This window comes from Cynoglossus semilaevis, chromosome 18, assembly GCF_000523025.1.
Source record: "Cynoglossus semilaevis isolate Cse_v1.0 chromosome 18, Cse_v1.0, whole genome shotgun sequence".
NCBI classification, from domain to species: domain Eukaryota; kingdom Metazoa; phylum Chordata; class Actinopteri; order Pleuronectiformes; family Cynoglossidae; genus Cynoglossus; species Cynoglossus semilaevis.
In genome coordinates this window covers 6176207-6189259 of record NC_024324.1, presented here as the reverse complement: position 1 = coordinate 6189259, position 13053 = coordinate 6176207, and the positions used below count along the sequence as shown (strand labels likewise).

The following is a 13053-nucleotide window of genomic DNA, read 5'->3' as shown; positions in this document are numbered from 1 at the left end:
CACGTCAAAGCCCTGACATGGAGGTGTAATGCTTTGACAAAAAAGTACGCTGCAATACTGTTGTGCTGTCATCAGAAATGAATGAGTCTGTCACCTCAGGTATATTTGTTTTTGGAGCCTTTCACTTTTGACAGGTCTAACGCTTGACGCCGTCACAGGTAAAACATCGTTAAGAGGAACGTTTTATTTTATGTTAATAATAAGTTGGACTCATATGTCACTGTTAGAGACAACATGTCTGTTGACATGGTTTAAATAGGGCTCATAGATGATAATTATACCAATACTGTCTTGTTTTTGTTGACATATATTTGTTCTTTCTCAATAAGTTATGCTTTATGCCAATTTGTAGCTTACTGCTACATTTTTCCTGGGTAAGTCTAGTGAACCTTTTGTTGTCATTTAGCACACTGAATCTCACACACATCACATCTGAATTTGACAATCCTCACAAGCACATATACAGATATATATGAAACAATCCCAACCCTGTTACCACAAACTCATCAACTCAACATTTAGTAGATTCAGAAAAAGAGAACTTACCTTTTACTTGTGTCTGTGTGTCGTCCACCAGAGAAGAGCAGCCACTCAATCCAAGCGAAGTGAAAACAGGCCAAAAAGCTTCTGTCATTCCTGTTCCAGAGATTAAGTTTACAGTTTGTTTTTGTTGTTTTTTTTAGTTTCCCACAGTTAAATATTCCAACAAACACTTGGACACACGATTTCCAGAAACTTTCAATCCAAAATAGAGACAAACTTTGAATTTTGTGTTTGTTTTCCTCTCTGTTTCTCCTTCACAGTCTTCCACTCTCCCTCAGCTCACAGGTGCGACTAATTACCCACCCCTTCCACTTGGAGTTCAGGTGAAAAGGGGCAGTTCTGTGTTTTTCATTTAGGTTTTTGCTACACTTTTAAATATTTAACATTTATTAAACACAAATTTAACAAAAACATTTTTGTGTTATTTCTAAATTATTGTCTTTTAAAAAATATAGTTTAATATTGTTTTTAAACAATATTTAACAATTCCTGGCTACATTCAATCTACATTTATTCTTTAATTACATTTGCACTCTTTTTAGTCACATAATTTTAAATTTATGATATTTTGTCAACATTTTATCTAATATAAACTGGACTTTTAAACCCCACATTGTTTAAAATTAGCTTACATTTAAAACTATATCAGCCACGATTTACCCTACACTGATTTCCATTATCAGCTCCACTGTTGCATTTGATAAAAAACTATATTAAAAAATACAGTGCATTTTTATGTTTTCTTTTTATAGCCTCGGGTCACGGTTCACACAACCCTGTGGTATTTATTGAATCTTGTCCACCTTTAAGATTTGACCTCTGGCATATTGTAATGTGCACAATAACATGAAGGATGGATTCTTCTAGAAGCTCACCTTAGGATGTGGTCGTGGCCTTAAAGCCAGGTGTCGCAGCACTAAGTCCTGATCTACAGACGTTTGCCCTGCAAGCAGTGAGAGGACAGTGTTAATTCACTGCTGGTGTGAGCACACATGATGTGCATGTCACAAGGATTTAAACACTTCCTGCACCATCATGTGTATCTGGCTGACACAGATGTTACAGATGTTAGTACTCAGAGCTGAGAAGCTTACACTGTACTGTGACTCTAGGCGTCTCTTCTAATTATAATGAATGGATCAGAAGCTGCATCACAATGCCTCGTGTCATAAACAGCCTTTTGTTTAACGGCAGATTTCCGCCGCTGTCTCGTGAGCCTGTGTTCGTCTGCTAATGCTGATGACACGCAGACATTTTATTTGGTGTTGGCTTTAAAGCAAACAAGAGTCAGGAGAGAACAAACAAAGCGTTTGCTGCCTGATTAATTTGTATGTGAGGAAAACCTGCACATGGTGTAGTGACAAGACAGATGAGTTGTTGTGTTTAAAGTATATATGGAAAGAGTTCTGTGTTTATGGGCTCTGCAGTATGTGCAATATAAATAAAGCATAACAATAATCCCAGGCCATGTTCCTGTTGATTAAAATATTGGACAAAACATATAAAACAAAACAACTAAAAACATAAAGTTAAATTCAAACTTGGTTACTATTTTCTGTGTATAATAATAATAACAATAATAATACATTACATGAATAATAATACTATTTGAGTGTTATTACAGTTGAGACTTGTCTCTATTTCCTACTAAAACGTCGAACACTTCCCTGCCACGGAGTGCGTGCCGAGAGGAAGAGGAACTCTATTGTTTCTGGGGGAAAATGCCTGAGGCTAGTGTTGAAGAGCTGCGTGTGGTGGGTGCATGTCGACTTAAATACCTTCAGTAGAGACAAGCCACGCTCTCTTTTATCAGGTGTCTCACTGCATGAACTATAAAGCTCAGCTCTGTCTTCAACCATAACGTCAAATCCCATTTTATGTGACAATGTAAGACTCAAAATATTTTTAAACAGGATTATGACACTGATGATTTTGCTGCTTATCTTTAACTAAACTGACATTCATTTTTTACATTGTTTGTCACATCAGCTGCTAATTTAAATTTCAAATACACACAGCTTAAATCCATTAACTTTTAACGCTAAACATGTTTGCAAGTTTACAGATTTAAATGTGTAACAAAGTTAATAAAGTTGGTAGAGAAGTAAGTTCAAAACTGGGCTTCACACTGTTATGGTACATTATATTTGTTTGGCAGCTGAGGACAGTGAGTATTGCAGTTCTACTGTGTGTGAGGAGTTCAACAGACTGTGGTTACCTTTGACTGATGCTACTCTCCATGATGCTTCAGACACCTTTATTAGGAAATCCATCTGGACTGTAGAAAGAGGCACAAAACAAAAATCTGACATTTAATCCTTCACTCCCTAAAATTGACACAAACTAGTTCACAGCCCACATGGTTGTGGTTGTTATTTTATTAACTGTAGACAGTAAAATACCCAAACATTCTCCCACAATCACTCAAATGACACCACAGTTTAATCCAGGACATGTTTATTGTACAACGAAACAAAAAAAAAAAGAAAAAAAAAAAGAAGAAGAAGTAAATCTGAATAACTGGGTGAATGACAAAAACCTGGAAATATCTCATTATGTGATTTTTTTTCAGTGTTATGTACAGTACCATGCATCAGAGCAGATGCCAGTAACGTGTCATTTTGTGTAAACCACATTAAAGGACCTACCTTTCACTGAAAAAAATGGGGCGTCACGGTCCAACAATACTCTGCTTAGCTTTTTACACCCCCCCACCCCGCATTTGTTCTAGAAAATAACATTAGAAAAATGCACACAGTACAAATAATGTCAAACCGTAAGGAGCAAGATATCCCCACATACAGTACATTTATACATACTTGCTGATTATTTATATAAGTTTTAAACTTCTTTTTTTTTTTACAATAACTTCATATTAATAAAAGTGTTAGCCTATTAATGCAAATACTGTACACGGTAAAATGACAGAGAAATTCAATTTCTCCAGAGAAACCATGGTTTTGGACGTTTTAGGAGACATTCTGTGTCTGATTCGATGGCAAACGCAAAGTAACATCATAGTCGGTCCTTAAACTGCCGTAATATTCACAGATATTTATCATTATAAATGGTCATGTGCTGTTGTTTGGATCCAAACATCTTCATTTCATCCACGTCAGGTTCCCTGACGTCACGTTAGAGAGTGCTTCCTGTGTTCTAATGAACTTTCACACCTCCACAATCAGGTTCCAATTTTATTATCTGACATAATATGCTCACTGCTTTACATAAAGACATGCACAAACTGTTCCATAAATAATACGCAATTTGTGTTGAAATACTATCGTCTTAAAAATCCGGTGATTGAAATAAGGGCGTGGTCCAGTTCTATAGCGACAGATCCTCTTTCCTCAACGGCTCAGAAAAGATGCAGTGCATTACAGATGCAACAATGAGTCAATGATCACATAGTGCCAGTGACTGCTGCACCAGTCTGGTACTTTTCTCTTACCAAACATTCAAAATTGTTGAACCCATTTGTGGCATAGGGCTGTCACTATTACCGCAGGTCTAACATTACTTACCTAAATTACTTCTCAGGCACGGTGGTATCAATAGTAGGCAGGCAGAACTATTTGAATTGGTCACACCAGAGATAGATACTAAGATACGTACGTTCTGCCAGAATCTGCTTAAGCAAAGTGCCAAACGAGAGAGCAACAAACTGCCTTCAGATGACGAAACTGTACTTTTTTTAAATTGTTTTGAACAACTTTTTAGCTGAAATAAATCTTCTCATTAGGGAAATTTAGTGTCAACATCGTTTGCTGTACAGGACTGACCATTCTGCTGAAACATCTGCTTTGTATTTGTCAGCCCAAGCAGCAAAGCAGGATTTCGAAGGTTCTATGTTTAAAGCGCCCTCTGCTGATCAGACACCAACTACAGGTGTACTTGAACATGGTTTAAACACTCAAAGTTAAAGTTCTACCACTGCACTGGAACAGATATTCAAACTTTGGTAAGAGTGACAGCCCCATGTGGCACTATCAGTCATGACAGATTGTGGCTAAAAGTTTATAGTGCAACAGTAATCCTTCTTCCGGCTGTATCTGACTTTACTGTTTGTCAAACTTTTCCAGCTCCTTCACAAAGATGAGATGGTCCTCTGGTGACTTCCCGTGTGTTTTGCACAGATGCAATTTGATTGCGTGTTTGCTGGCAAATGTCCGACTGCACAGTTTGCACTGATTTACTGAGCCAGTGTCGTCTTCTGGGAGTCCAGAGGGAATGAACGTCTTCTCCTCTGTTCTGCTCACGGCTTGCTGCTCTAACAAGTCTATGTTTAGCTTTGAGAGGTCCTTTAGTTTAAACCCAAGATGTGACTCTAGATGGTGGATATAGGAAGAAGGAGTCCTAAACTGGGAAGCACAGTCACTACACAAAAACAGGGGCTGGCCGGAGTCAATGTTCTTGAGGAACTTTGTGCCCCCAGTCCGTTTCAACTGATATTTGACATTGGCCAGCCAATGAGAGATAGTAGTCATGGAAAGACCAGTGAATTTACAAATGCGGACTCGTTCCTGAGGTCCCAAGTCATTAATTACAAACTTTCCATCAGGCGTCTCTTTAAGACTGGAGACAAACTGGGCCTGAAGAATCAGAAGATGTTGAGGATTCCAGTTGGATTGTCTGCCTTTCCGTCTCTGAATGGGAGAGAGTTCTTCCAGGCCATCCTCAAAAGTACAGCTATCAATGTCCGACTTTTCAGAAATGGAAGATGGTGTCGTAGACTTAGGCGTCAAACGTCCGGTCAGATTTTTCACCATATCTGAAATGTCCATTAAAGCGTTTTCCCGCAGAGGTGGAGATGAAGACTGAGAGAACGGCCGAGAAGCTAGTTTGTTGTTGCTCATGTTGTTATTGTTTAATGTGGCACAGGCACCTTTTGCTGTGCTTCCATTTTTGTTTTTGGATTTTGTCAGGTCCATTGGTTGATCATCTTCATCCTCAGTATAGAAGTGACATGAGGACTCAGCAGATTTGATCTGAGGAGAGCTGCTGTTGATCTTATGAAGAACTGCAAATGGGTCTACAAAGGGTGTGGCCACTTTGGCAGCTTTCCCCAAGTGGTTGTTCATGATGGACTGCAAAGCACTAAGAGGGTTCACCAGTGGCTGTTCAGGTGAGTGATCTGTAATGATGCTCAGGTTGGAGCAGCCATTGCTCACAGGCTTTTTTGGTGAATCTGATTCACTCTTAATCTGCTTTTCAACTTTGCTTTCGATCTGCTCTCCCTCTTTAACTTTCAGTTCAGTGTATTCCTCTGCTGAGGACTCTTTTACTTTCTTTGATTCTGTGGTGACTTTATCCTTAGGATTTGATAACGGGGACCTTGTGGACCAGGTCCTGTTTTCTACTGGTTTCTCATCTTTTTCTGTCTTTACTGAACTTTTCCCTGTTACTTTTTCTACAAGTTCCTCCATGGCCAGTACGTTGCTCCTGTGATTTGGAGGTGAAGAGGGACTATTGGGTGAATGGATCAGGGAACCTAAATCAGATGTCAGCATTTTCAAATTGTTACTACTGAACAATGGTTGAACCTGTGCGGAGGACGGCAGGGTAGACTTTAAAGAGCCGTGGAGCTGATAGGCAGCATGAATGCTTGTGTATCCACCCCATGTGGGGGTACCTGTTTGGGCCTTGCTGATTGCACTTGAAACTGTATTTTCTAATGATTTTAGAATGTCCAAACCACCTTTGGGTGTTTCTTCCAAGTCTTCCTCTCTCAGATACTGAAAAGATCTCGCCTTTCCAGGTTTTTCAGCCTTTTCGGAGGGATCTTCTTTTTCCTCTTTGATTTTTTTCTCTGGTTCTCTCTGCTCTGTTTTCACATCCTCCATCTCTATGTCATGCTTATCTTCATATCTCTCTTCAGGGCTAGAGGGCTGTAACGGAGAGTCAGCCTGTGACTTCCCATTAGGTGCTGGGAGTCGTGTGGTAGTTGGTGGCAACGGAATTGACTGGATCTTCTCCTCCACAATAGGATCAAAAACTAACTGCTTACCTTTTTTAGAAGCTGAGTTGGTCACTTTGAGAAAGTGTCCTGTGACCATCATGTGAGCTGTCAGTTGTTGCAAGGTATCATGGGAACTACCACATTCCATGCATTTCAGAATTTGTGCCTTACGTGCCTCAAACTGCCAAGTGTAGCTGGCACCGTTTTGGTAACCATATCGATTGTTTGGGGTGACATAGGGGTTGGCCAACTTTTGGTCTTTGGGAGAATCTCCCAGGAATATTCCAGATGACACAGACTCTGGAGAACTTGGGGACATTAAGTCAGGAAATGCTCTTTTTTTGGTTGGAGGGACCAGTTTTGAGGCAAGTGCTGGCATTGGTTCTTTTAGAGGCACTTTCTGATAGTGTTTAGTTTTAATCATGTGGACGCTTAGGTCTTGCAGGGATTCAAAGGAATGGCCACAGTACATGCATTTGAGGACTTTTTGAGCATCTTCTTTGCCCTCCATCTCTAACAAGGATCGCTTGCGTGGCTTGGACCACTTCTTGCTTCGGTCATCCTCAGTGTCCTTATTGTCATCACGGTAATGGCCCGTCTCATTCATATGCACGGTCAGGCCGACCAATGTGTCGTAGGCTGCGCTACAGTCCTTGCATCTGAACTTGCTTGCCCCCGTGAACACTGGGCCGTAGAGCTTGTTGTTTTGCCTGTAAAGCTGAACGGTGCTGAAAAGGCTTGGTTCAGGAAGTAGTTGGTAAGGAGTATGCTGCAGAGTTTTGGCCAGTGCTGCTTGGTGCCAGTCATAGGCTAAACCCCCTGTGTTGCCGGAACTGACACTAGTGCCTCCGTTACTGCTACTGCTGCTTGGAACAGTTCTTGTGGTGGTGTTGCTGGTGGTACTGGTAGTGGCTGAGGCGTTACTACTGCTGCTACATCTGTTTTTTGTAGGGACTTCTCCTGGACTGTGATTGTTCACAAATCCATTGCTCCCTTTGTGATTGCTCCCAATGCTGTTGCCACCTGCATAATGAGTCCCTTGTTTACTCTTGAGCATGTCCAAAGCGATGCTGGACCAGGATGCGTCAGAGATCAGATTTGCATAGACTGATTTCATTTTCTCCAAACTGTCTTGGAGCGAGAGGCCATTGGTGGACTCTGTGGTCTCCTCCAGCTTCTCTTCTCCTTTGTCCTGACCATCACTGAAAGACGATGTGGTCTTAAGGTCCACCAGTTGATCACTGGTGGTGCTGAGTGGGGAGCCGTACCCAGCATCTGGGTTGGTGCCATTGCTGAGTGGAGAGTTTTGGCAACTTAAGGGATTTCTTCCATCCTCATCCTCGTTAAACAGATAGTCTGTATCTTGGCCGTCCAATGAGAGGCCATCATCCAGCAAATGTTCTTCATCATCAAACTTGTCTACTGTGAATTCATCTTCAGGTCCGTAAGCTGGAAAAAAATAAATTCAGGGTTAGGGTTTTTTTTAAACAATAATAAACATAATAAACATATTATTATTTCATACAGTTTTATATGTAAATGGTATGTGTAATATTTTAAAATGTGTCAATAGTCCCAGAAGACAAAACCAGGGGTTTGCAATAATAAAGTGGACAACATCCATATCTTGACAATGACAAATTCTCCTCTTCTCTGCACTGTCTAATGAAGCCACTGAGCACTGCAGCTCAGCAAGTGTAGAGAGCAGGGATGAGCTATAAAAATGTTTGTTTTGTTTAAAAAATAAAAACAAGCAACATTAAAAAAAAAAAATCCTGCATCAAATGAACCATCAAAAAGATGACGCTTATAAATCACATGGCACGATTGTTTACTCCACAGTAGAAATTAAGATGTTGTGTCTCAATAAAAGGGAAAACTGAAGCAGAAAAAGGAAGTATGCCTCACTGATTGACTGATTACTGAGTCTCTTTTGAAGTCCTCTTCCCCAAATACACTCAGCAGAAACACTGAATTAAAAAGATGAATTCACTGCCTATGTGCGAGCTTTTCAGCAAATTCATCAAACACACATTTTCCCCTCATCAGCAAACTGAAATGCTCCAACAGCCGATGGCATTTCAGGATTCATTGTTTATTTTGTCGCTTATGTGATACTAAAGATCTTTTCCTCCCCGGCTTTCAATTTGCTTTATTCTTTCGACGTGCCAACGATAATACGGATCTACAAGAAAAGAGATAGAGGAGGGGAAATGCCAGCTGCATCACCATGCCAAGCCATGGTTGGCTGGAGTTAACTTGGCATCGGCTGTAGAAGTCCTCACAGCGTGATGCTAGGAAATGGCTAGTGGACATGACAAGTCGTGTTGTTACTGCCTGTGCTCCCTGAGTGCTCACTGCGTTGAGTGTGCCATTTTTGTAAAAGGGAGAGACCAACAGAGGGGAGAGAGGGGGAGAGCATAGTATTAACGGTTATCTAATTTTTTTATGCACTTATTTATAAATTTTGCGAAATCATTTGCAGCAAAAACTGAAATCAGTGAGTCTATGTGGAAAACAACAAGAACAGCATTGATACTGGTTTGAGAATTGTACTTGTGTCTCTTTTGCAAAGTCAACAAAAAGTGAAGTATTCAGTGGGATATTTGTATTGTGGTTCAACTACAGTTATTGGTTATCCTGGACCATGAACAATTTGATATTTTGATTCTCATATGAGCCTAGACTTATCAAAAATGACACTGTTGCACTGGCACTGATGATAACATTCGTGTTGAATCAAATCAGAACCAGAGCCAATTCAAACCTGTGTACACTGTCTTTGACCTTGAAACCCAACACTGATTTAACTATTCTGCCTGGTCACAACACATTCCAGCAACAATTTTCTCAAGCCTTACTTTTGTGTGGTATAGATGATACTTTAGACACGGTCTGGTTATATAAGTCCTGTAATTATTTGTACCTATTTATAGTTTCATCGAAGTGCTACAGCATTTAGCATCTGTAACTTTTTTAGAGGAAATATCACAGAGGAGTGGAAAACTAGAGGGTTAAATATTCAAAGGCCTGCTCAGCATCCCTTGAAAGATGATAAGGTGCCAGAATCAGTCTCCAGTGAGGAGGCAGATGTGCTGTCAGCTACAAACAGCATGTAGCTCTCCATCCCATAATAGAAGTGGACATAATACCTGATGTTTGTGAGGTGCCTGTTACCGCTGCCATGGCAAAGCTGGAGGTCCAACAGCTGCAGCACTCACTCACTGTCTCTGCCTTTGTGTGTGTGAGGAGCCGTACTGTACCAACCAAAACTACAGCCTCCTTCTTGTTAATTAAACTTTTTAGGTGCATAATTAAGTGTCAGCTCTTAATTATGCGCAGGCTACACTGAAATCACTCACTTGATGTAGTCACTACATCTACTGCAGGAGATTTTAACCTTTTGCCGAGGCGGCTACAAAAGCCTTCTTTCAGCCTGTCTCCTCCTTCCAATCAAGTCTCAGCCACACTGTAGTGAAAAGAATGCAGACTCTAAACCCATTCAGAGTCAATGTGGTGTGAGCAGTTAAAGATAAAGCTGCCTGAAGTGAGACTGAAGTGAGAGAGAGCTGACAGCAGTACAAACACACACACACACACACACGCACAGACGTAGACTAAACTCCAGTACTCTTCCTTCTGACAGCCATCATTGTCAGTAGTGTGTCAGTGTCAGCTCCAGGTGTCAGTGTCCACGCAAACAACACCCCAGTGCAGGTGGGGGGTGGGGGGGATACAACAACAAACACAAGTCAGCCTTTTTTTTTTTACTCTTCCTTACTCCTGCTACAGCCTCCTCCACCTCCTCCTCCTCCTCCTCCTCTTCTTCACCATCTGTGTCAGAAAAGCTGCGGGTGCCACCGCCGGCTAATAAGGCAATCAGAGATGGAAAAGATGCTGACACGGCGGCTTTCCGCGTCACTCAGAACAAAAGACGGAGAGGAGAGGAAGGGGGAGGGAGGGGATTAAAACAGGGTGAGGGTGGAGAGGTGGTGCTGGTGGGGTGGCTGTCTGTTGTGGTTGTCAGTCAAAAACGTTAAGACCACTTTGTGCTGTCAAGGAGGATAGGAGTAAAGAAGGAGAAGTTTTGAAAAGATGGGAAAGGATGTGTTTAGGCCAGTCAGTGTGTGTGTGTGTCAGTGTGTGTGTCAGTGTGTATACGCACTTCTTCAAACAGGAAAGTCGGTACATCTTCTATTGCATGAAAGGCCAAGGACCAACATTTTCATCATTTTCCCTGCCAAACTTCATTCTATTAGTTACATGAAAATTCTTGCTGAAATCTGAGCTTTGAGCTGCTCAACACTCGGTGATCACTGTTGTCTAAGTCTCTTCTTCATTACATTTTCAAAGGCGGCTGTTCTGCAGACAAGCCAGTTAACAAACAAGCTGAAATATAAACCTTCTTCACAACAAAGCAAACTCCCTTAAACATTACTGAGTCCATGAGGCAACTGTACGTCCACCACGGTGGCACGAGAGCATCTAAGGCTATACTGCAGTGGAAGAGGAATATACGGTATATTTAGCACCGGTTTTCACACTTGTCTTTCCATAGTTTGGTAAACTATACTGTGACTGGTGACAATGTTTTCTGTTTTGTGTTGACAACTATAGTTTTCAATTATTCAAAGAACTTTGGTGAGACTGAAGTGATCCTTGTTTGAAAAGACTAAAGTCCTGGTGGTCACTTCTTTTACAACCAATCCTGATACTCCAACTGTAGAACTTTTATTTAAGTGAGATTTTCTTTTTTTTTTTCTGGCTTTTTAACTTTTTTGTTAATGTAAAAATATAACAGTTACATTATCTATTTCCCTACTACCAATGGCTTAAATTACCAATATAAAAAAAGAGTACCACATGTTTTTAAATAGACTTGTACATGTGTGAGAAACATGACAATTAAACAAGCTGAGGAGAATGTACTAAACTAATCAGAACAGCAAAGAACAGTGGGTTAAATTTCCGCTGTGTGAGTGTGTGTGTGTGTAAGTTGAATTTTTGTAAAGGGAGTTGGTGTTAGTGTGTTCTGGTCTGCTGTCGTCGTGTATTTTTGTGTGTCAAGTGTCACTGTGTGTCAGGTGCAAGCATGGATGCACCGAGGCTGGTGAGGGAGGGGGAAAGCGAAGCCATCTGCGTCTGGAGAGGAGCCTGTCACTATTGTTGTGCCCAGGGTCCAGGATGTCCTGCTGCAGACAGGTGACACCACAGTAGGACATCCCCTGGTCTCTATCTGTCACAAACACCCCCCCGCCCACACACACACATACACATACACACACACACACACCCACATTCCATCCCTTCCTCAGAAAGGTAGGAATCTGTTAAAGCTCCAATGTGATATAAACAGTACCACAACCTAGATTTTACTCAGGCTGTTGCTCAAGTCTTTGGTCACTGCTGGTTCTATGAGTCTTAAACAGAAAAACAATATATAGAATGAACTATAAGTACTACTCACACAAATGTATATAGAACCTCTGTGTTCATCTATATATATATATATATATACATATAAAAGAGACAATGGCAAAATTTGTACCCAAACCATTACAGAGCCTTTAGCCAACAATGTATTTTTGTATCTGTTCTCCTACTTGTGCCCTTTATTTAATTGTTGTTTTTGTTTTGAAATTTTAAAAATGTGGAACTTGCTGAGATCCATCTTTATTTAACTCAGCGTTCATTTTTCTTTTAAAGATTTGGCAGCCTAGATACTTTACATTAAAGTTTTTTTTGTTGGCAAAGTAGCAGTAAAATTTCCAGTTTTTTTTTTTTTTTCTTTTTCTGTAGCACACTAAAAACCACACATTCTCCTGTAAACTTTCATTTATTCATGGTGTCTCGGAGAACAGGGCAATCCCACTCTCATTTGGGGTGCTAATGTCCAATTCCGCCAGCTTTCACCCTGCTGATTTAGCCCGCGAGGCCGCGTGTTGCAGCTGGGGGGAAGCTCCCTTGCAACGTTTAGCAGCCCTTCAAAATGGGAGCTGTGGCATGGCAGTCTTATTTCTCTCTGCCGTTTCGCTTTGTCACTGGTCGCTCCATTCGCTGCCACTCACCTCTGATGGCTTTAGACAGGCCTGATCAGTGTGTGTCATTGACCTGTACGCCGTGCATGAGTGTGTGCGTGTTGCAGGAGAGAGAAGGCTGTAAATAAAATGACATTATTATTTCCTCTGTCCTATCATGTAGAAAAGCCAATTATGGTAATGTTTAGTATGTCAGGCAATCTCTGTCTCTCTCTGCTCTCTGCTGTCGTCTTCATTCTTGCTCTTTTTTTCTACTCTGGGATAGTTGTGCTGTGGTTTCATAGGACCTGACACTGTCTGTGCTCTGCTGTGTGGACGACCAACACTGAGAGGAACTGGCACAGACCAGACATGTCCTCTCAGACTGAAGACAAGGTTGTACGGAGGAGTGGTATTACACTAATTATAATCTCATCAAAAAAGTAAAGTAAAAATAACTCCCCGACATTGACTAAAAGCTGAGGAATGGTCAAAAGAAAACTATAAGCTAACACCAAAATATATTAAATTAGC

General features: G+C 40.9%; 1 protein-coding gene across 4 annotated transcripts in view; it reads right to left on the bottom strand.

Moving 5' to 3' along the window:
• Positions 1-13053, bottom strand: part of LOC103394152 (teashirt homolog 1-like) — a 232999-nt gene that overhangs the window by 80222 nt on the left and 139724 nt on the right. For all 4 annotated transcript variants that reach the window (XM_008331328.3, XM_025065276.1, XM_017041182.2 and 1 more), the window contains 3 exons: positions 2762-7951; positions 1419-1486; positions 547-636 (listed from right to left, as the gene is read on the bottom strand). In XM_008331328.3, coding sequence (XP_008329550.1) covers positions 4602-7951 — 3350 coding nt within the window. In that variant the 3' untranslated portion in view covers positions 547-636; positions 1419-1486; positions 2762-4601. The remainder of the gene's footprint in view (positions 1-546; positions 637-1418; positions 1487-2761; positions 7952-13053) is intronic.